Genomic DNA, 24,888 nt, shown 5'->3' on the forward strand with positions numbered 1-24,888 from the left:
TCTCTCTATAAGAAGGGTCGTTCGTTGAGTTTTCCTCATGTAAACAACGTACAGGGGAATTGATTAACTATTAGGTTAACTACATTTCAAGTTAGTGAAATTATAAAAATGAGGAATAAGCCGTCTAAAACGGACATTATTTAAAGCGGACACCATCTGTACCGGATAGCTTTATAAGACGGATAGTAGTACTTAAAACGGATAGATCAAAGGCTAAACTGTTAAGCCAATGTCCCTATAAAGCAGACGGTTATAAAGCGGACACTCGAAAAAAACGGACAATTTCTTCGCATTAAATAAAATTTATCACTTTAAAATGCTCCCTATAAAATTGAAATTATAAAAATAGAATGGTGACAAAAATGTTTATCAATGCTTTTATATATTTACATTTCAGACATTTTTTATATATTTCATATTTCATACTTAATTTCAATCAATAAAAGTTTTTCTTTGCCTAACAAGTAGTTGTAAATCGGCATTCTTTTTTTTGGTAATACAAATAGGGTCATCGCAAAATTCATAAATTCTGTCATTATTAGACAGATCAAGATAACATCATGTAAAATTTCTATTTCGAAAGCGTGATTTAACGTTTGTTACACTGTTTAATTTTTTCTACAAAATGTTAACCAGTCACAGTAACGAGAGAAAAATGTTTTTTTTCAAACCTAGCTTCTCAGATTTATTCAAAAAAATAAAATGCTAAGTGAATTTGTAACTTTTGCAGATAAATTAAAAAAAAAAGCAGCATTGAAAATAAGTGATAATGACTTAGCGTTTTAACAATCTAACTTATGGTGCTAATTTTTCGTGCTTTGTGCGGAATGTGCCTAAAACTGCGAAAGATTAGATTTTTCCAATGCGCTAAATAATACCTACAAAAATTAGTAGTATTAAGGTAATAAATACAGATATTTCACAGTTCTAACATTTGTTAAAAATACATAGAAAATGAATATTCCTATTGTTTCTAATATGGTGATTAAAAAATAATGATATTAATACTTACGTATGCTAGTTTTCGCGCATTTTCGCAAAATGTTTATTTGTGCGAGAGATATAGCACATTAATTTGCCATAACTTTCGCGCAAAAATTAACACACGCGAAAGTATACTTTCCGAAACATTTTACAATTTATCTTGACGATGACTATGTCTTATTCAATTAGTGCTTCAGTTCGACTTTCTTTTTTATAATTTACAGTATTCGGAAATGTACCAACAAATACAGCAATAAGTAATCCCAAAATGGCCAACAAGTAGAAGGCAAAATATTGGTTGAATGGAAACCCAAGTGGATGTTTGTTTTCTTCGACATTCGCAACGTTTTTTAACGACCAGGAGAATATACTCCCAAATAATGGTGGACCGGCCATCCTAAAACAAACAAAACGAATCTTGTTTGCGTCATAATCTCCAAACGCATGCATACATTTTCAAAATTATTTTTAAAACCTTATAGTCATCATAAATATCAGTTGTATTAAAATGGAAAAATCCACGTATTCGCGTGTGAGCAAAGTCGCCCCTGCTTTGCTGCTATTTTCAATACACAAATACAAAATATTATCATAGACACTAATATTAAATTATTGTATTGTATTGTATTGCATTGTAATGCAATGCAATGCATTGCATTATATTGCATTGTATTGTAAATTATTCAGTGGCCCGTAAATAAATCCTCGGGTCCGCCTGTTCTTTATTTACCGCATTTTGTGGGTCTCGTTACTGCAGTTACATCTTTGCTTGACGCAGGCGTATACGGATATTATAGTATAGATTGTTGTTATGCTGTATCGTATATGATGTTATACTAGCGGGGATCCGTCATTGTAATCTAGATGTAGCCAAAAAGCATAACCCTATTGGTGCCCTTTTAGTTGGTCGCTAACTTATTTACAGCATATATTTTCTTGAACAATAGTCAAGCGGTTAACATATATAAAAGACAGTGGTTATTATATAAAAGACAAAAAATAATTTCACTGGTTTAACCGTAGTGGTCATATAGCCATTATTAATGAGCTGGTTATTGAATGAGCAGTTCAGGTACATCTCAGATCATCTCAAGACATATAGCATGTACAACAAAGCTGTTGTGGGTATACTCTAGATGTTCAGGTATGTTCCAGATCATCTCAAGAACTAACATATATCAAAGATGAACTGGCACCCTACATGCTCGAGTATGTCCCAGACCATCTTAAGACCCAAGTGCAATAACGCGTTGAGAAAGATCTTGAGGCTCGCATATGTTCCGGTTAGATTTATGAATCAATCCATGTGCAGCAGCTTCTTGAAGAGCATCCACCTGCGCTCTGGTTTGTTGCTGATCAATAAAAGTGCCAAAAAATGAGCTGGCGGTCTACACGCTCGAGTATGTCCTAGATCATCTCAAGACCCATGACATGTACAACAAACATGTTGAGCTGATCCCCTGGTTGCTCAGGTATGTCCCGGACTGGTTCGTTACAACTTATGTACCGAAGAAATGTGTGCTAGATGATTGGTACGACGAGTATCCTCAGCGAAAAGCGCAGAAAGCGCAAATAAGAGACGAACCACCACCAGTAGCCATCCCGACAGAGTTCTAGTTATTTACTTTTCTGGAGATAAAAAGAGAAGTCTTGAATAGTTATGGTAGTCATGGCAGTATTTGGTAGTTAATGTCATAATACTTCTCGCCGCTGAATGAGAGGGGGATTAACGACATTTCATACAATAATCGAAAGACTCTCGGATAGGATTCGTGGTCTAGAGGAGTGGTGACACTACGCAGGATATTTTTTTTCTCAGGGGACATAAGATAAAGCGATGAAACAACAATGGGATGACTGTGAAGGTATACTTGTTGAGTATGATAGATGTAAGTGTTTGTGAAGAGTTATAGTGAAGTATAAAATGATGTGCTGGTCTTGTTATCAGGAGCATATCACTTAAATGGAGATGGCCGTGCATGCAACGATCTAGGTCTGTCCATGACTTGATGCTGGTTGGACCCTGAAACCCATCGAATTAAGAATACTTAAATTTGAACATAAGACCGTCAAGACAAAAGATTTTTACAGTGATGTCACTGCGTAGAATATCAAGGATGTGAATATTGAAAACCTGGTCCTATGATACTATTCCTGCAAGACTCAATCCTTGAAATATTGGGAAGAATCAGAACCAAATCCAGGAAAAAAGGTACCTCAGGATCTTGTGAATGTACGGCAATCATCAAACTCGCAAGTGTTTATAAGCAAGGGCGTAACTACTATGCACAGAGTCATCTCAAAAAGCGCAAGTACAAAGAGTTCCCTAGTAACCTCGGCAACTCTGACGATGACGACGAATGTTTCCCTAAGCTGTAGTAGGGCAACAGAAGTTATGTAGTAGTTTGTGTAGGCTCCAGAGACATACACAAAAACACATAGAACAGACAAAATGCTTGCAATGTAAAGCTTGTAAGTTGGAAGAACAATCGTTTAAGAAACATAAAAATTCTGAAGAAGGAAGCGGCGAGCTTACGTATAAAAGGAAGATCAAGGGTGTTTAGGTTTGAACAGAAGAGTACCATCTGAAAATCCAAGATTAAGGATGCTGCAACACAAACTGATAAATTGACCATACTACATACCCTATGTAAAAAGTTGACACGAAGCAACGTACTGAAAGAGCAAAACGCATAGTCCATGATGCAGATCTACTAAGCTATTTAACTACAGGTTAAGCGATTGGTTCAGGAATTGGAACATGGTAGCTTGTCTAAAGAGTTCAGTAAGTTGTTGAGGCTAACAAAAAAACATCTAAGAGACCAAAATATGCACGATTTGGGGGTCAAGATTCGCCAATACTGTTCGACAATACTGTTTTCTATGTTTTAAGAGATTTTGACTAAGAGGTTTTGACTCTTTTGTGCCTTCAGACTTAGTCGTCCACAAGCATTTTGTCAAGCCTGCTTGGTCTAGACCTATATCTAGTGCAATGCCTGGCAGAGCTATGTGGAGTAGTGTCCCCAAAGCTGTTGTTAGTTGTTAGTCCAGCAAGTACGCATCAATGATTGTTACACCTAGTAGAGCATTGTCTCTACTTGACACATGACATACGTCGTTACCCTTTTTGCAAGTCCATCACGCTCTTTAATCTGTTTATCTCTTCCATCTTTCCCAGAATTTATACCTGACGTTTATCCTGCATGCTATCGTCCCCAGGCACAGTAGGTGAAAATGTCAGATGCAGCTTTATACTATCCGCCTTTAACAGATTTCATTTTGACAGACTCAAGTCAAATTCGCAGCGCATTGTGCTACTACAACATTAAGCATCTGTGCCAAGTATCTGTTACTCCCTACTGCTCATCAACAGTATTTCATGGCTACTATCATATGCAATATTCGGAAATATGTACCTATTCCTTTCGGTGATGGTTTAAGTTGGTACAACAGCCTCCACTTGGCGTGCAAGTTTAGAGATGTATGTTGCTACGTTAACCACCCGGGAATTCAGGCCACAAGTGGATGGGGAGTATACCAAGTTCATCATGGCTACAAGTCATGGTCTTACATCGCAAGGCTTGAAAAATCTTAGCGAGTCCGTAAGAGTGCACGCAGTGCTTATCCTCGGCACAAAAGCACAGAAAAACTGAACACTCAATATTCTCGGATTAAAAATTGGTCTTTGATTGGAATAAAAATACAGGCTGTCAATGAGCACAATAACTTGCCGTTGATTAAACAGTTTGTGTATCTAATATATAACACCCGTATACGTCTGATTTTGACGTAAAATGGTACTGCATGTAGCAACACGCATGCAATGCGGTATGAAAAGGACAGGAGAACCCGTGGATTTTCCTACGGGCCACCAACTAGTTCTTTTAAATTGCTATACAAATTTAATTTTACACTCCAGAGTGAGAGTAAAACACACTTGAATAAAAAAACCATCCAGGAAGACTTGGTAGCTAGCTAGGTATTCTCAGCTTTAAATAAGATGGGGATAAATATTTGCGTGGAATAAATTACGTGGTTTCGCGAATTTCGGCCAAACTCGCAAAATTAACAAAAAATTTTAGAATGTGAAATTCGCGAAATCAAATCCTCGCGAAATGCGTTTTTTGACCTCGCAAATTTAAGTCGTAATATATTTGCTAGCGTTATTCGAGAACATCAAACGACGGTACCTACAGCTTGGTAGACAAAAAATCATGTTAAATTATACAACGAAAATTTGTCCACCTTACCTTCCGAAACATGATAATGTTAAACCAATGCCATTAATTGTACCAATTGAATCTGCACTTGCAGAATTGTTCATAATCAAGACAGCTGTTATTACCGTACCTTCTATGCAAACTCTTATGATGATTAATACCAGGATTAACAGAATCCAGAATAATTTTCTAAAACATAGGGGTACAATATAATAATACAAGAAAACTTCTCCTTAAAAAAATTATTATGATTACTTCAAAACGTTATGAACCGTGGCTAAAATTGACCACTAGTTTGCCGCTTTATTCAATCAATTTTTCACCGAATAAAATTTCACCGTATTAAAATCACCGAATAAATTTTACCTGAATAACCTTTTATCGAATAGTAAGATATGTTATAATTGAATGAAATTATTACATAATTGAATGGGATTATTGCCTGATCGAATAAAATTATCACAATCGCAGCTATTTAGCGCATAATTAAATTGACGAATTAATAATTTTTAGCAAAATTGTAGGAACGGCGTTAAGATTGAAAGATTGAAGAATGCAAACTGGTGTAAAAATCATCACCTAAGGTGTCGTTGCTTAAGCAACCTAATTCCATTGACAGACAGGTAACTAAGTTTGCAGAAAAAAATACTTAGATGAAACCTGAGAAAAAACGCTTTATATCAATGATAGGATACAAATTTTTATGTTTTTTTGCTTATATTCCCATGCTAGCAAATTCCAAGATGAGCATACTCTGTCTAATTTCATTTTAAATGTTCTTGTAGGGTATTTTCTTATAAAAAAGCGAGTAAAAATTCAAAAAATATATCAGATATTCTTCTCCGCACTGTGCGATAACTATATAGACTGACCATTGGGTTAAAAAAACCCAATAATATGCTGCGAAAAACAAACATGGGAAGACACCATATTACGGAATAATAATAAATAGGATATTGAAGCCATTGCAGGTTTTTATAATATTATTTTGCATTTTATATAATTATTAATTTTATAAAATAAAACATAGAAGAACGTAAACATTTTACGTGGAAGGATCACAATACTGCTAAAAAGTTGACATTATAGGACAACACTTTGTCCCACTTTCCCTTCCCTCAGATAACATAGGGCTACCGTTGTAGTAATTGACCTCTGTTAGAGAGCGAGGCTTCTTAGTAGAATACTTATATATATGAGTACTTACGTGTTGTAAACAACTTTTGCCAACATTACTGGTACAGGAAATAATAATGATTGAAATATGGCACAATAGATGAAGACCTAAAAATGAAAAAGATATCAAATGTGCCAATTTCGTAGCATTTGAAAACAAATCCATTATTAGAAAGAAAAATGAATTAACTCACTTTCTTTGCACCGTATCTAACAATAAGCTAAAAAAAATAAATCTATATTATAATATACGTCTGTCTATACGCAAAATAATGAACGCATTAGCAGTAGTAGAGACACACAAAATGCGGTAAAAGAACGGCCGTCCATGTAGATTTATCCACGAGCCACCGTCTAGTTGTTATGTATTGCATTATTAATTATCTGATCCTTTTATACATATAATTTTTACTTACTTTTGAAAATAAAGATATTACAGCAAATATGCTAATAATTGAAACGGTCACCAACGCCACCCCAATGTTTGATGTACTAAAGCCGTATCCTCCTGCGTATAAGAAAACACTGCTATAAAGATGGAGTACAACTATTTTAAATTGTATACAATTTGAAAAACGATTACTTTAAGATCGAAACTTTAGATATGCATAACCGTCGCGAAATTCTTAATAGAAACTTTTTAAAAAATTCGCGAATTTGTTGATTTTTAATTTTTTGCGAAAATTAACTTATGAGTATAACTAATTAGTCCAAACAATGCAAAATCACGAAACTTTTTTCGTTATAGTTTCTACCTTATAACTATTATCTTACCGTATTTTCTTGAGGTTGCAGCAAAAACAGGAAACAGTTCGTCAAACACGGTACAGACTGGAGGATAAATGGTGTACAAAATGCTGGCTAAAATACACTCCTTTTGGCTGTAAAAGAGTGGAAAGATAATTTTAGGATTTTAGGCTTTGTTACTTTTAATTTCTTTGTTTAGCATCTAATAATGTCTAGTTTCTGCAATAACTAGAAAATGAAAGTACGAACTAGAAACTGCGTTTATAACTGACACTGAAGTTCATATCCTAGAGAAGATCGACATCTAAAGTTGATTCATAAAACTTGAACTTAAAGAGTGTTTTGACTACTTAAATAATTTGGAAAAAACTAATATCTCTTTCTTAATAGCCGTCGTTTGTCTGTCTGTGTGTCCGCGAAAGCCGTGTCCCGTAACGGAAACACGAAATATTTAAAATGCGCATCAATACCAAATGCGATATATTTCTGTCCACTTTGTTGCAACGGGTTAATTTAAAGGACGGGCGACACCGTGGATTTTTCCACGGGCTAACGACTAGTCTATATTATAATGCCCGTATACGTCTGTCTGTCTGTCATGCAAAATAGTAGCTTAGCTGTGCAAGTAACGAGACGCACGCAATGCGGTATAAAAAGGACAGGCGACCCCGTGGATTTTTCCACGGGCTAACGACTAGTCAATAAAAGTTTGATAACATAAGCTAATGATTATTCTATGTCTCTTTTTTAATATTATCGTTACAACGAAAAGTTAGAAAATAACGTCAAGTATACAGTTTATCAATGATTTCGCAAATAATAATTTTAAGGATAAAAGGAAAATTGCTTGATACAAATAAAACCATTTTTCTGTAAAAACAAATTTAATTAAAATAATGCGCAACGCTTCTTCGAGAATAAAAAACCAAACAAGTTTATCTTCAAATATTTCTGAATAGATTAAGATACATGTAAATCAGTTCGGCAAATCAAAAATTTGAGATTTCATAATAAATTTGAAAGCAAAGAACATTCTACAAGAGATTTCTAAATCGATATATTTAGACAGATAGCAAACTCAATAAAGCTTTCTGCCCAATGTTTTCTAACCTAAAATCAGGCTATGTTAAATGTATAAGTAGGCTGGATTAGGTAAAGCCCCGTAAATACTTTTATGAGGCCCGAAATGATAATTGAGCTCTACTAGTGTTTGGCAAAAGATTATATAAGTTTGTAAATGAAACAGTTCGTTAAAAAGGTTGAAATATTAAAATTTTAAACAAGATATACATTATCGTAATATGTTTGCATAAAAAAAGTATTCATTGTCGGTAAAATTTTGAAACTAAGAAGCAGATAGGTGAAAATTTCTACCAATAGTATCATTTTTAAAAATGTTATTTTGTTTTCAGTTTTTAATAAAAACAAAAAACGCTTTTGATGAATTTCGATCAACAAACGGTATTAGCCTCGCGTTAAAAACCATTCATTGTGAAATTTTAGTACACACTAAAGCTGGCGATAAAAAGTCAAAGTTTTGGTTGATTTCTAACATGCATGCTTCTTTCTACAATGTGCTAAATGTTGTTGAAAAGGTTTTCCTGTTTCTGCACCAAGTTGAACCTCAGTGTATTAGGTTACTAGGTAAGACTCATATGTTGATTATCATAATTGACTTTCTTAATTTGTGGTTTGTGTAATTCATATTCCTAGATTGCGAATTTCCTTGTAAACATTACTCTGTTCTAATTGATCTTGTGATTGAAGTGTTTTTAAGATATCAATTGAATATCGCTGAAAGGAGCCCAAAAAAAGATGATTTAGGTATGAGAGCGGATTATGCTTTTCTAAGAATGTTACTAATTTTCATCCAACACCGCCCATTTAGCAATAGCGTACTTTGCTTTCCATCGTAAGGATTCTTAAATTCTGACCCTGCTGCAACAAAATACACCATTTAAGTTTATTATTGTTAACCGTGATGCGGCTGCAGTGGTGGTCAGAACAGCATCTCTTATGGGTAACGTAAATTAGCGCACAATCAAAGCACATATACCAAACAGACGATAAATTCCATGTTGTTTAACAATTGTTTTAGTTACTTACTTACAAACTATACTGCATCCAGTATAGTAGGATTAGAAACGTAAATATCAATTAGTATTGAAGTAAAGTCTAGGTTATACACTTTCCTTTCTTCACGTTTTTCGATAGCAAAGCAATAATGCTTGCCTACTCTTAAAATTAAAAAAACGCCAGCGGTAACTGACTATCAGTGTTTCGTCATTTATTATTCAAATTAAAGACATGATGCGAAAACAAAAAAATTGTAACAGAATTTAATGGTATTGACACCTACCTCAGTACCTTCATGATCTTTGATTCTTTGAAGAGATTCCAACTAAACGAAACAGCTTTCTTAGAGTTTTTTTCTAGAAGAAAAAAAATCAATTCCTCCATTTAATTCAGTGTATTGTACAAACACCCCCTCTTCCCCTTATATTTTAGGGGAAATTTTTCGGACACGTAGATTTACTTAGCAAGAATCACACAAAACATACGAAAACCTTATAATTTAATTTAACCATTTGTGTATTTAAGTGTAATCGCTATGTGGACGCTGCTGTGATAGACAACGCACATCCTAACTGGATGGAAATCCAACTTGACATAAGTTTTATCAATATCTATACCTTCCTTCTTTTGAATAAGTTCATCAATTTCACTGTTTTTTGCATCTTTAATAACATCGACTGTCTTCTTTCTATTAATAAATCGTTTATTTTAACAAAACAAAAACAAAACAAAAACAAAACAAAAAAAAAATGAATATTGCTGTCAAACTACCAAACTACCAAAGAGATAGTGATGAGGACTACAACATTATTATAGTTTATTTATAAATCAAATGAAATTCGTTAAGCTAACAGTTTCAAGCCAAGAAATCAAAAGGAAGACAAGTCCTTAATCAAAGTACTAGTTATCAATAAAATCAAAATTAATTTGAAATCACTGTGAACTGTAACTAAGTTAGCACTAGTTAATTCGTGCAAATCCACGGTAATTCATCCATTTGGAAAATGCATGTACACACTGTCGAATGTTTCTAAACTTAAAATAAATTATGCTCCTTAGCCTTTTTTTTCCTTTCTTTTGTGAATAATAAGAGTTCAAAAAGGTCGGTGGAAAAAGTCCTTCTTTTTTAATTCTCACAGAAAATAAATTTGCCAAACACCATCTTAAATGCAGATATCTTTATAAACTGTGTATTTTTTAGGGAATAAATTCGCGAGTTTTAGTTCCCGCGAAACTTATTAGGAAAGGGTTTGTTAGTAAAATTCGCAAAAACGTAGCCTAGATATCTTATACCCTTAAAAAGCGGTATAAATCGAGAAGAGGAAAAAAATGCATAAAAAATACCGTTTCGCAAAATATAACTTTCGCAATATATTTGGACTTGACTGGCGAGAAGATTAATTCTCAAGGTATTTCTGTACATATTATCATCAAGTTGTAGGCTTGCCAGAATGTGTGAATTGACTGTGGCTGGTAGCGGTTGTAAAAGAAAGAAAGAATATTATAAATGTTCACTTTAATTTTTTTTTATACATATTACCTTCTTTTAGATGGGAGGGTGCAAACTGCTAGAGAAGTTGCTACAACAAAAGATACCACCAAAACAAGATTTGGAAGAAGGACTTGAAATCGTCCAAATAGAGAGTCTACAATAAATAAATATTCATTCTCCCAAATCGAATAACACAGCAATCAATATTTTTTTATTTGTCTGCATTTACGTTTTAATTTCATTAAATATATACCTCTATTTAACAAAGGATAAATGGCGAGGTTAAATTAATACGAATAATGTCTAGGACGTAGTATCATCCATACCTGCCTAACATTTACCTAAAAAACCTGTTGCAGCATTATTCTAAGATGACACAAAATCAGTTAGTTAAAGGTTTAGGGCCATTCGGTTAACTTCTCTAAGGTTACATGAGGTAAAACATTTTTAACGTACCTTTTGAAAACACTTTTGGATACTGTATTGTGGGAAATGCTAGGAATGCTGAAAAAAATAAATGTACATAAAACTATTACAAGATGTCAATTATTGTAATTTAAAAAAATAATTATTATTGCAAAAACCTCCGATACTTGGTCCAAGAACGATTCCAGTGGCGTATGAGCATGTTAATATTGTCATTCCTAACGCCTAACAATATGAAAAAGTGCTTTAGTTTAATTCAAGGTCTCTAACTAATATAGAACGCTGGCCGTAAGCATTTAGGTTCGTACCCCCGAATCTGGGGACAAATGTACCTTGACTTCTTTTAATACTTTCTAGGATGCTTATCACGATTTTAAATGTTACCAAAGCACAAAACCCGAATTTTTTCAATATAAATACCACCTATTTAAGTGGTAGGTATAGAATGGACGTTTTATTATTGTTGTAGATATGCTGAAGGAATTAATCAACTGAGGATATAAAGGTGGATGCAAAAAAAATGCAAATGTTTGAAAAACGAAGTGCACAAATTTATATCATTGCATGAAATGCAAGAATAGAAAAGTTTACAACTCAGAAACAAGCGATACCTGTTTATTTAAGAATCAAACGCTAACAGTCATGTAATATTGATGTTCTTTTAACAGAGTATCAATAACACATGATACGCTTTTGTGATAGCTCATTTTACTTATAATTTGCTGACACGATTGTTTTATTTTTGATGCTCAATTTCTCAAAAACTTCCAGGCTTGCGACATTTATATTTAAATTCAACATGTTTAAAATCGCTAAATTAATGTCCCGAGATATAGCCCAGGAATGTAAAGACAATCCTTGCCCCGTATAATTCGTTTTTTAGGAGGGGCCTGAGTTTAGGATAGTAGGGGTTCAAGAATGAAAGCATTGTTTTTATATTGTTAGGTACAGATAAATTTTTTTGTTTTACTTGGTTAGAATCATCACAAACGTCAGCCATCAAAGCCTTTGTCACCACATTTACTCCTAAATCACAATAAAAATGTTGTATTAATCCATTGGAAAGTCAACTTCTAATGCAGCAAAATAAATGACCACGAAGATTTTAAATTCTAGTACACTTTATAAGTGGTCATTGTAATATGTTCATGACCGACAATTTCAAGAAGTAAAGATAATTACCCATGAAGAATCCTTGTAGAAACCGCGTCACCAATGCCCATTTATAAAATGTGCTAAATCCAAATGCTAACGTAGCAATTGTTAAAGATAAAGAGGATAAGATGGTTGCAAATTTAGCTCCTTTCACATCAGCTAAATATCCCCACAAAATGCTACATTAAAAAAGAAAAAAAAATTATTTTAAGATTCGCAGCACTATTTATTCGTAACATTTTTAGTAGACATGTGTATACTAACTTTAATTTTGTTAAAGCATTAAATTAGATCAAAATTTGTACGGAATTGTCAAAAAAGAATAATGTGTCACGATGTTTGCCCGAACTTTTAATGCAGGTTCCACCTATATAAAGACTTTTTTTAACATTTAGTGCTGGATTTGCGACATGTGACGTGTCCATAATAAGTTTTCAAAACTTAATTCCTCAAATTAGTTTCGGAATGGACTGGTTAATGACGTTATCAAAAATTTACTAAATCCGTTTTCCCTAACTGCTCGTCAAAAATACATGACCCTTGCATTTCCTTGATCAGAGTTTTAAGATCTATGCGATGAAAGCAAGGTAATATGGTGTATTTTTGCTAACTTTAGATAGATTTTTTTTTACTGAAGAAAATTTAGTGTATTAACAGGTCCTTTTTGACGTCATCTTTTTATACGGACTTTATTGACTAGTTGCTATTTTTTCTTTGTGAATTTATGTAGCTTCATGATATCCTTTTATTTCATTTTTGGTATATATTAAAAATAATGTTAATTATATGCAATTACATCGTATAAAAAAATGTAAAAACATATATTCACACATATAATTGGAGTAACTATCTATATTATAATACCCGTATACGTCTGTCCGTCCGTCTGTCTGTCATGCAAAATGGTAGCCTAGCTGCGCAAGTAGCGAGACGCACGCAATGCGGTATAAAAAGGACGGGCGAACCCATGGATTTTTCCACGGGCTAACGACTAGTATGATCATAAAAAGTCAAATATGTATGCACAGCTGATGAGAGAATTTGTTTTTGCTTAGTTATTCTGTAGTTTAGTACAAATTGCTTATTAACTCTAATATTAATATTTATAACAAATACAGCATATAGTGTTTTTTATACTACCTTGAAAATGCAAGCCCAGAATACAATGATGCAGCAATTATGCCGGCATAATGACCTAAAGAATAAAAATTATTTACTTTAACTACTCAAGCTACCTAATTTGCACTCCACAGTTACGTTGATGAAACACAAATATGTAATACAATAAGTTTTGTAAATTAAAAAAGAGTCGAAACAATTAATTGCATTGATATTCCTAAAGTTTTAATAATTTATAGAAAGAGAACATTTTTTATGACAGTTCAAACCAACAATGACGTTTTAATTTTTGCGATATTTTAATATCATCTGCAGGTAAAAATACAATAGGAGAAAAGTTATAAAATGTTAAAAAATAAAACAAAATTTCAGACTAGGCACACACACACAGTTACGTTATTACCAGTAAAATCACAGTTTTCACTATTACAGTCTCATTTTGTTAATTTACGGAGCTTTCAGAGTCATCAAATATGATACTGATCGGATTGTCGATGCAATTATTTTAACATTATCAAAAGTTAATTAATTCACTGTTGCATGCATTGGTTTGTGTGTATATACAATCTTGGTCATAACATGTTAAGATCATTCAGCTTAATTTCGACGTAATTGCGTTGTCTATTTCTGTAATAGATTCGCACATTTCGAATTTGTCAATGCATATAATAAATAGTTGCTTTCACCAATAGTTTATAAGCTGTGTTCAATAAGAAAAAATTCCATCTCGCCTTGCCGAGATCTCGGTAGGAACAACCGATGCATGGCTAGGCAGACTGGCTTGCTTCTTATATGAACACATGCATTTTTATAAGGTTTTCTGAAGCATGGCGAGATCTTGCCAAGTGAAGCAGCCCGGTCAATCAGGCAAGCTTGCCTCCATAGGAACAGCTCATTAGCGAATTCTTGAATAAATTAAATTGAATAACAGTAGGACTGAATTAGCCAATCACAATTCGCTTTCTAACAATCAAACTAACTTTCCAGGCGTAAATTTAAATATGAGTCCGTTTACTTTGAATGCGCCACCTTTTTTTGCATCACGCATGATTTTAATAGCTATACAGAAGATATATCTCCTTGTCCTTTATACTTCCGTGATCTTACGTATCAATAAAAAACTCACCAACTTCCACTTCTGTTATACCAAATGACTAAATAAACAAAATAGCAGATGCAGTAATTCTGTATTTCTACAAATGCACTAAAAGTAAGTAGAATATTTCTTTAACCTTTATTAACTGTGGTAGGAATGAAAACACCATTGTTATTGACATAGAACCAAGAAGCTAAATATAAAAACATTAAAACATAATAAACTGACTCTTGATTTGTACTAAAAGATATTACGCTGCTAAGATATTACGCTGCTCCTCAAAAATGTATTCTTAACAATTGAACATTTTTTATCTTCAAAGTCAACGCAAATATCGAAGGGCTTCGTTGAGAATAAACAAACTGATGTGCCGTGATAAAGAATCACTTATATACACACACCATCAGAATTAACTATCGGCGCATCACTAGCACATTACTGCACAAAGTGTAGTGGTTTCGTCTGCGGCTCCCAGTTTTGAGGACCGCGGATCAAATCCCGCTTACTGCCAGGCCATATGTTAATGATGCGCAAAGTAGTTCTTTTTCGGTATGATTGAAAGACTCGTTTATACGTGTATGTAAATCCTAAGAACACAAAAAGTTGCCTATAAATCTATAATTAGTGTTCCAGAGTTCAATGTAGTGGTAATATCAAAAAGGAAGGTGTTTGTATCATAGCAGAATGTTGTCTGGAAAGAATGTGGTGCATAAGGGAGTGTAAGAAACTTACAGATAATATAAACAGAGTAGCTGTAATGCCAGTTGACAGTGGTGTTGTTTTATTGCCATATATCGCGGTGTTAACTTTCGACCTTAGATTCATTTTCAACGGTGTAAACTAGAAAAAAAAAAGTGCGGAATTTATATTTCAAGTATTTCCTCAATTATAAATAACCTGTGTTTGTTTGTAAGACTAGTTAATAACCCCTCCTTATGTTTCAATATAAAAATATTGAGTGCAGATGTAATGATTGTGAAATTCTAAAAAGACAGTGACCCACAATAAAGTAAATTATTGTTATTATTATTATTACTATTATTTACCCAGGATAGCCTCTTCAGTTCCTATTGGCACTGCTATCAACGAGGGTCCTGCGAAGGGGGTCCTAGCGCATTTAAAGCTCCCATTTGAGCTACGAAAGTCGTGCAAGCACAGCAATCGCTCAACTAGACAACCGCCTAAGATATCAATCCTATTTTCATGCTGAGCGCTAAGCAGAAAGGATAGATTCACACTTTTATAGTCTCTGGCATGACTCGGCTGGGGTTTGAACCCAAGACCTCCCGCACTGAAAGCGAACGCTCTACCACAAGGCTATCAGTCGGCTAAATGTATATCTACACCACGAAATAAAATAATCGACTTTCAAGTTCACTTTTCAATTAGAGCCTGAAATATTTTACGTAGATTGAAGTTAAAATTACCCTTCATGACGTCAACTTACTAGTCACATAATGGGTAGGTTGAACCAGTTTTAGGTACTTGGACCAATTTTAATCTGAGGAAGTCACTAGTGCCCACGCTGGGATGAAGTAACCTAAGTTATTTGATCACAAACTTATAAGTGAATTGGCAAATTGTAGTACAACGACTTGTCTTGTCACTGTAATTACTTCATCAAATCCAAACTAACGACGTCAATTTTATATCATTTGACCTTACGACATCGTGTTGTAAAGTTTAATGACGTAAAAAAGACAATACTAATTGGACTAGTGATAAATAAAAAAATGCGTGTTAGTCATCTTATTGGTCTTCTCGTTAATATAAGTTTATTATGTCTACTTTAAAATGGGTCATTTGTAGTCATTGGAAATGTTTTTGTACTACGCATGACGTTTTGAAAACCAATTTTCTAGACAAAAACTAAACGATTATTCTTTTTTTTTTTTAAAGTCGTCGTCAAAGGTAACTAACTTAAATTGTCTCTTGACAAAGCATCTAACTTAATTAGTTTTTTTGATTCATTGCATTCAATTGTAAAAAACATGATTTATTAACTTTTTACATAACATAAACAAGGATTTAATATGCCGAAATGTGGATGCTATTATAAATCTCCTCTTCTCAAAACAACTAGTTTTTATTCTTTCAGGTCTTTCAACATGCGGTTGTGATAACAATAGGAAATTTTAGGTTCATATTGGACCAAAAAAAGCGAAATCAATAATTTCTTTTAATGCAATGTTATAATTTAAGTAGCTATCGTATGTTACTGTTACCACTGCTTTATTTTTGCCTAAGTAATTAAAAAATCAAGAATTTTGAAAACTTAGCTTTTAAAACTTGCTAACAAAAATGTTTGTTTTTGTATAAATGTACCAATCTTAAAAGACGAATACCTAAATTTTTTCATATAAAGGTTTATTTTGTTTATTCCTTACGAAAGGATGGTTATTGTAATATACAGCATTATGAAATGAAAAAGAAAGTTTTGTTGTGCTTATTCACACACGTTAAATGTGTGAATGTGTGTGCATTTTGCATGTAAGGTTGACTGTCTACTACAACAAGGCCGATAAGACGTATCCTGTGAAACTTAGAAAAAAAACACCGGATAATACATTCTATGTGTCAATGTGTCATGTGACAGATGCATTAACCCTTCATTGATACTCGATGCTGCTCATATCCGAAAAACAAAGAAATTGCATACAGCAAGTATGCAAGTATGCAATTTCTATGAGTAGGCTACAAATACACTTATTTGGTGCCTGAGCAAGTAAATACTACAATCAAACCTAGGCTCTCCTACAGCAGAATTTATCTCTACTCTTCCAACACAAGTCTTCTCAAGGATCCCTATAAATTTACAACACTACAATGGAAAGTACCAAGCATGCATGCATCACATGGAACTAAATTATAATGTGTTCATTATACTTCAACAAAGTAATTTTTTTCGCACAACTTCTACTTCTTCAGTACTTCAGCATTCATTTTATGTTGCAATACATAATTTAGGCGTAAACACATTATTTCATAGTATGTAAACCTGAGCGACAGAAATAAATCTATTTTTGCATCATAGTTGAAAATGTTTTTTAAAAAAACGTACTTACAATATGTATAAAATAATCTTCAGGATACGAACAAAAATCCTTTCCAAACAAATGTCCTTGATTTTTTTAATTAAGTTCAATTTAAAATACTCAACTAGATATCTTTTCTTAATATTTTTATTATATACGATAATAGATTACAAAAGCAAGCATAATTCTCTGTCCGTAGTAAACAAGAGAGAGTAGAATGAGATAGACAGCCAAAGTAAGCGTAGTTTGTAAAATAATAAATGTAAAGTTATTTTATAACCAAGAACTGTTTAAGCATTAAATTAAATTAATTATTTCTAATTAAACAAGATGCAGGGGCTGCATAAACTATCTCGCATGGCAACATCAATTACACATCACTGCAACAAAATATTTTTAATTCATTAACGAGCTCATTTCACAAAACGCAACGGTCGGTCGGTCGGTCGGTCGGTCGGTGTTTGAGAAAACATATTTCGTAAAAGAGGCAGGGACAAACCGAAAGGGTATACACATTTATTTTGTAGGCCTCATACAATAGTTGTATAACAGAGACAAGTAAGCTCCTACCAGCGCACGTTGATGCACACTTATGAGCAGGTGGCATGCCACGCCCGCTTTGAAAGGCACTGTTCCGATTATTTTTAGCATTTTGGTATATTGATATTATAATGCACTTAAAATGTTAACGTTCAGGTTTTTATGTCGTAATTTGTCCAAATAACTTGCGCCCTTCGTTTTTACCGCCCTTTGGCACCCGCTGGCGTTATTTTTTAATTTTAGGTAACGCCCACACACGCCCTTTTTCTACTCTTTTTTTGTTTTTTGTTTTAGTTTTCACCGAAATTTTGATATCTGTGTTGCTTGGCAATATACACTCAATATAGAAAACAAAAAAAAACAGTTTCCCAAAAATTTAAATGGTCTTAAACTAACCCAAAATAGCTAAAATGTTTTATTAATCATTAAAACCAACATTATTTTCAATATTTACAAAAAAAATAAAAAATAAAGATCCATCATGAAGCTACACAAATGCTGACGTCAGCAAAAAATGCAGCATTTGAGGCATGATTCTTAATTTAAGACTGACATCATCCGTACTAAGTTTTTAAGTTAATTCCTAATACAGGGGAAGTTTTCTCCCCCCCCCCCCCCCACCCGCGGACTACACTCGCCCCCCTATACCCCGGCCGGATTAGGGTAAACACCTATGTCGAGTACCCATGCACAATTATAAACATAGTGCATCCATCGATGTTTAAAACACTGCGGCTCTCCCCAAACACTTTCTTCAAATACTCTCCCCAAACCCGTTGCTCATCGTCTCCATCGACGCACACGTGTATATCAACGAATCTTCCGTTCAAAAAATGCTACGACCGTTTATCCTTCTTCAATTTTTGGCGCAGTTCCATGAACATCGATGAACATCCTCGCTCCAAACTCGCTGCTTATAATCTCTATCATGAGTATCATAGGCTATCACAAAGTACACTTGTAAATACAGCTAGTCATGAGCACTGTTCTGTGGTCAGTTGGGGGTTCAACTCGTACAAGTCCCCGCTAAAAAGGTTCGCCTGAGAACCCCCTCTAGGAGAAAAGTTATCCACTGAATTTACTCTTCCAGTATACCTGGGAGATCCTCCAAACCAAGCAAAACCGCCTACTTTGCACCATCTGCGCATGCGCAAAAAATGACGTCATTATGCGCAAGGTGTCAATTTCTTTCCGTGTCAAAATGTCTTGACCAATAAAATTTTAATAAATAAAATGAGATGGTTTCAAAATGTTCCTATCAAGACACAGAAAATGTGCAATTGTGTGTTAAAGAGAACCCGAGCATGTTCCGGAGCATCTAAAAACACAGGACATGTGCACCGGAGGCTATGGCATGTGTTCCACAACACCCGGAGTGGATCCCAGACTGGTTTGTTACTCCGGATATATGTAGGAAGGCCATGTTTGAATCTGAACTGTTTGACGCCCATCGCCAGCGTAAAGCCCAGAAGGTTCAAATTAAGAAATTGCTGCTTGCGATAACATGGATCAAATTACTATAATAAATGTGCATCAACCATAAATCAAAATTGTGTGCTTGATGAATATGATAGATGCAAATGTGGGAGGAAATTTACGGTGCAAGTTAACATATTATGTTGGCATTGTTATCATGAATATACGTTGCATAATGGTGGTTTTTGTAGCTGCTTGACGAAGAAAAAAGATTTTTTTTATATAAATAAAACAGCATGTTTACATTTGGAAACCAAATGATTAATCGAAAAGATTTTACAGTAATGTAACACCGTACAAAATCGAAGATATGAAAATTCCTGGAAACAAAAGCAAAGATGAAAGGTTTGTGATTGCATATCATGACCAAGACGGCAACCTATCCCCGTTACTGATAAAAAAACCATTACAAAATCTACTCCCAGGGTTTCTTTAAATATAGTCAGAAATCAACGTTCACTATGTCGTTTGATCTTGGTGATTATCCTGAATTTTTAGAAAAAAATAAGGAGATCTAAAAAAGGTGGAGTGGGAAAGTGGGGCTTGCTTCACCAACCTAGGTGTGAAAAAAGATCGTTATCAACCCTAAACTCAAGGAATTTGAGGGTGAAATTAGAACCAATTTTCATAAGAATATATATATACCGCATATATACCGCATAAAGGTTGTGAATGTGCCGCCATCATAAAAATACGAAGTACTTATAAACAAGGGTGCAACTATTACATTATTTGGACGTATTTGGAAGAGTGTAAATATAAAGAAGTTGATAGGTATGGCGCTTACTTGAGTGAATCTGAGTATGATGATGATGAGAGCTTAACTATGCTATAAAGGTTTTATATAGTTGATGAGGAATTATATAAAAATAAATGGACGTATTTCGAAAAAAAGCAAAATTTATGAAAATTATTTTACACTAAAATAAGGAAGATCTTGTTTGTGCAATCCACAAAGCTAAATACAAGGATATTTCAACACAAACAGACGGTCCTTATTGTAAAGCTTGTTTGCAAGATCTCGTTAGAAAATCGCATCGTATAGTACATGATGGGAATCTACGGATCAATGCTGATCTGGTGATGTGATCGGTTGCGAGGTCGATTATACATGCAGCATGTAGTTTTGTAAGAATATATTTCCTATAAAACTTTATATCGAATCGGCAGGCGGGGAATCTAAGTGCCGCCTGCAAACAGTACAGATTGAATTTTTTTTAAAAATCCATCCTTTCTATTCTGTCTACCTTTTGCCTGTGGGCACGTTCTTTTTTATTGACATTATTAACAATACCCTTAACTTGTTGTCGTATTTGCTCTTTTAGCACCATATATCGCTGTTTTTCTTGCATGGTTAGACTGAATTTATAGTCACTGATAACGTCGTCACTGATTGCTTTCGAAATGAGTTTAATGACAGAATTCAATTTTGATTTAGCAAGCAATCTAATGCTTTCATGTTATTGTAATTTTGCGCTTAATCTTTTTGAAGCAATCCTCGGGCTGGCCTACCCGACTCCCATAGCTATTGCAATTCCTCCCATGGCAATGCATAAGGGAGCACCAAATCCTGTTGTTAACGTACCAATTTAACCCCTGTAGTGATGACATTTACACTTAATAGTCCATGGTCACAGTAGCGAACCCGAGTGCCATGCATCTTGAACTTTTTCGCGAGTCCATCCAGCTCTTTATTACCTTTTGAAAGTACTGTTCGATTTCTTCAATCCTCTGGTGCTGACTTTCACTATACTGCGGTGCGACTGGTGGTAAGGTAGGATATAATTTCAAACTATCATCCATGCCCTTTTATTTATTCTATGAGCAACTGCATTATGATTCCCGTAAAGGCAACATATTTTTCAGGTTGATACTGATCGGTCAGCAGGAAGGCAAGTTGATCCGTCGACCCTTTCAATGGAAGGTGGATTGGTGTTTCAAATTCCAGGTGAGCATTATTGTATACATCATAATTCCCCGTCATATAGTACTTTACACCTTTGGGTAGATCAGCTAAACCGATGAAGTTTTTGAAGTTCCTCATTACTGCTAACTTTAAAGCTATTACTCACACGAAGTCGGTAGTACCCATTATTTAATATAATTAACATGACCATTAGCCTGTTTCTTAATAAAAGCTGCCAGATCCTTGATTTTGTACAACCCTTTCACGGTAAAGATCCAGGTGTCGGCATCAGGAGATTCCGATTTCTCTTTCCATATAATATTCTCATTATCATTCCAAAGATTAAGCCAGCCGCCTCTAATACTGATGGATTTTAAAGCAATCCTCGTCTCCTGGCCCAGGTAATCATCAAAAATTGTAGGGTTTCTGATATCAGTGATGTACAATTGTTTGATGTTTCTTATAAGAAACGACGAATATTTTTTCGTATAAATAGAAGGCTAAGTATGCACCAAAAGGGCGATGACCTTACATTGCAGAATATCGTTATTGATAATAAAGATAATCACTGTAAAGTTTCCAGACATATTTGTCCATTATGAATTCCATTCTGGCACAAGCTCACTAATGAAGGAATGGAAGATCCACCCCTTTCGCCTCTGGTCTATGCAACTTAATTTTGCTGTCTACTGTGCAACATCTGGCTGCCGTATTTTCATGCAACATCTAATCTCCGAGTTGCCTGTAGTTCGTGCCGTATATCAATTCCATACCTTCTTTCAAATCCGTAAAAGTTTATCGGAGCTCGACATTTTAATACCAGGCTCAGAAATATTTCGATATTTAAACAACCCAATCAAGCAACAAAAACTCCAGCAATTGGTGAATGAATTTGGAGTATCTAGCTCTGAAAAAAATTGGAGGAACGAAAGCACTTGGACTAGTTAGAAACTCTATCGCAAGGATTATCCTGGTTCGGGTCCAGGCTATTTAAATGAAAGCTCGTGGAGTTGCTGGATTATTAAGAAAAGCCGAGCATTGACTCGTGTCGGTATCGAACGATTATCGCAAAGTGTGAGATTTTATGCTCATTAAATTCTCAATAACCAGGCAAAAGCAAGATCCGAGATAATTGGAAATCAAGTCAGTGCAATTGATGCTCAATGCTTGTATCTGACAACGTTTGAGGATCTGATAATCAAGGATAGCGATACAGGCAAAAAAATTGCTCAATTCCAAAATGTGTTGAAATATGCGCGATCCAAGGTGGATTTTAGTGTTGCTCATGAAGTTTATATGATCCCAAGTGATATGAAACTTCACATTGGAAATATTATGTATTTCACAAATAAAATTATGAATAGTAAGGATTACTTCTCTATTGGTGTCAATCCAAATATTAAGAAGGTTGAGAAGACCCCGAAGCCGCCAAAGGCGCGTCACACATCAGGGTCACGGAATGTGACGGCAACACCTCCCAAGCATGAAAAGCACGGAGTAATAGAGGCGGAACAACATGCAAATACTAAGGCCGCGTTGATTACAACTTGAATAGGTGTTTTTGTACTGTACATTTGGTTAAAGAAAGAAGAATAGTCTAGTGTGTTTCATCAACAAATTAGAATAACATTTTACGAGAAATTGCCATTATTCCTACCCATATAACCTACAACAAGAGCCACAGCGGCAGCAATTGCCATGTATAGATGCTTAGCCACAAAATCGTCAAGAAGGATACTACAGTGCCAGTGATTCCGGGTAATGCTGCACCTGCTTTTTTCTGCCAAATATTTTAATAATTTTCCCAATTTTTCCAGTTGTTTTTGTACAAAGTTTTTACTACCACCGCCAGTTCCTGCTGCAGCACCCGCTCCTCCTCACTCTCCTGTCACTGCCAGCATAATGGTAGATATCAACAATCCAAAAGCTGACACAATTCTATAGTAATCCCCTACTCCTTGATTAATATCTTAAGTTTTCCAAGCAGGGATGTGTCGTCTCCCGCGATTTTCATTAATGTGTCTTTAATTGCCCTCGGTTGTCTCTAAATCGTGGATGATAATTCACCATGAGCCTCTAATGTTGCTGCTTTTCTATCGGTCAAATTTTTAACTTTTGCAATATCGTTGTCCCAAATCTGTATCTCATCCTCAGACATCCCAGGCAGTGCTTTCTTCCCCTCCAGTTCCTTCACATTGGCCTCTAGTCTCCCTACCTCAGTATCATAAGAAGTAATTTATTTGATAATGATTTTAAATTCCCCCTTATAGTTTGAAGTTCACGATCGAGTCCCTTTCTTTCACGCTCCGTAAAAACTTCTTTGCCGCCAAAGAAAGTTTCCAGAAGGCTTGTCGTTTCATTAACAACATCCTCAAGTAATGACATCATTTCGATATCATCTGCATTCTCCACCATGAACAATCTCGTTCAGGATGTTTTGAGCCACGGTTTTGCTGCCTTTGTTGGCGTAGTATAGTCGGTAAACCTCATGGCTTCCAAGGGATTTGCGCCCAACTTCCTTTTTATCTACTCAGAAGATCGCAACTCGCCATTCTTTTTCTCTATACCATCATAAAGAAGCTAATTCCCTCGCATCCGGATTCCCCAGCTCCTTCTCAAAATGTCTATAAAGGGAATCGATCTTCGACCTTTCAACCCGTTCCTTCTGGGTTAGTTTCAGCGCACCCGCCTGTCGTTCTTCTGGTGCCGGCGTTGCACTGGTGCCAGGCCGTGCAAGGTCCCCAGGTCCAGTAAAAGATCCATTATCATTATTATCAATATCATCCTCATGTGAAAATTCCCCGTCTGGGTCATATGTTGGATTATCCATTTTATTTTAACAAAAAAAAACAACTAACAATAAACTAGCAATGAATGATAATATATATGGAAAAACGGTAGATCCATACGCCAATTTTAAAATAATGTTCACAATGAAAACGAAAAGGCAACGCGTCAAGGTGAGCCATATCCCATCTACGATTATTTAGAACGAAGATTTGTATGTGGATATTCTCAATATGGGACAGAACGATGTCATTTTTCCAGGGAGTCTTCAATTATTATTTGATCTGGAACTGACTGGTACCAATACGAAACGTACCATCATTTTAGATATCGGCAAGTGTCTGGTACAGAATCTGAAAATCGTACTCAATGGTAATGAAATTCAAAGCATTAACGCCTACAGAGTGTTACACGATAGGATTCAATTCGTTATACATTTTGCAAAGTATAAATATGTTATCAAGATAGAGGTACAGAGGCCTCAGGGTCTACGGCGGCAAAAGCGGCGGATGCTGCCTATAAAATTACTAACATTTGACTGGAATTCGACAAGGTGAATACTGAAGGCCTTGCAAGTGCTATGGTATCACGGTACAGTCAATTTCCCCTGCCCTTTGAGAGATTATTGCGCAGCAAGGTGATTACAATGAAAA

General features: G+C 34.8%; 1 protein-coding gene across 1 annotated transcript; it reads right to left on the minus strand.

Moving 5' to 3' along the window:
• Positions 1-678: 678 nt before the first annotated feature.
• Positions 679-17,786, minus strand: LOC130644670 (uncharacterized). The gene is made up of 18 exons (XM_057450369.1): positions 17,557-17,786; positions 15,224-15,331; positions 14,628-14,684; positions 14,522-14,549; positions 13,417-13,471; positions 12,304-12,455; positions 12,092-12,147; positions 11,280-11,346; positions 11,152-11,199; positions 10,744-10,849; positions 9,821-9,891; positions 9,487-9,559; positions 7,155-7,261; positions 6,797-6,888; positions 6,575-6,601; positions 6,412-6,488; positions 5,235-5,393; positions 679-1,381 (listed from the first exon to the last, which is right to left on the minus strand). The coding sequence occupies exons 2-18, from the start codon at positions 15,314-15,316 to the stop codon at positions 1,162-1,164; spliced, it is 1,488 nt and encodes a 495-aa protein (XP_057306352.1). The 5' UTR covers positions 15,317-15,331; positions 17,557-17,786; the 3' UTR covers positions 679-1,161.
• Positions 17,787-24,888: the final 7,102 nt, after the last annotated feature.

Source organism: Hydractinia symbiolongicarpus, chromosome 5 (assembly GCF_029227915.1).
Source record: "Hydractinia symbiolongicarpus strain clone_291-10 chromosome 5, HSymV2.1, whole genome shotgun sequence".
NCBI lineage: Eukaryota > Metazoa > Cnidaria > Hydrozoa > Anthoathecata > Hydractiniidae > Hydractinia > Hydractinia symbiolongicarpus.

What these genes read in the sequence shown, in the direction of transcription:
- LOC130644670 (XM_057450369.1), bottom strand. Translation starts at nt 15,316, where the DNA reads ATGAATCTAAGGTCGAAAGTTAACACCGCGATATATGGCAATAAAACA. An exon ending in TCTGGGCTTGCATTTTCAAG is followed by an intron (nt 12,456 to 13,416) that starts GTAGTATAAAAA and finishes TTTTTAATGTAG; the next exon opens with CATTTTGTGGGGATATTTAG. An exon ending in ACCCTCCCATCTAAAAGAAG is followed by an intron (nt 9,892 to 10,743) that starts GTAATATGTATA and finishes ATTTATTAATAG; the next exon opens with AAAGAAGACAGTCGATGTTA.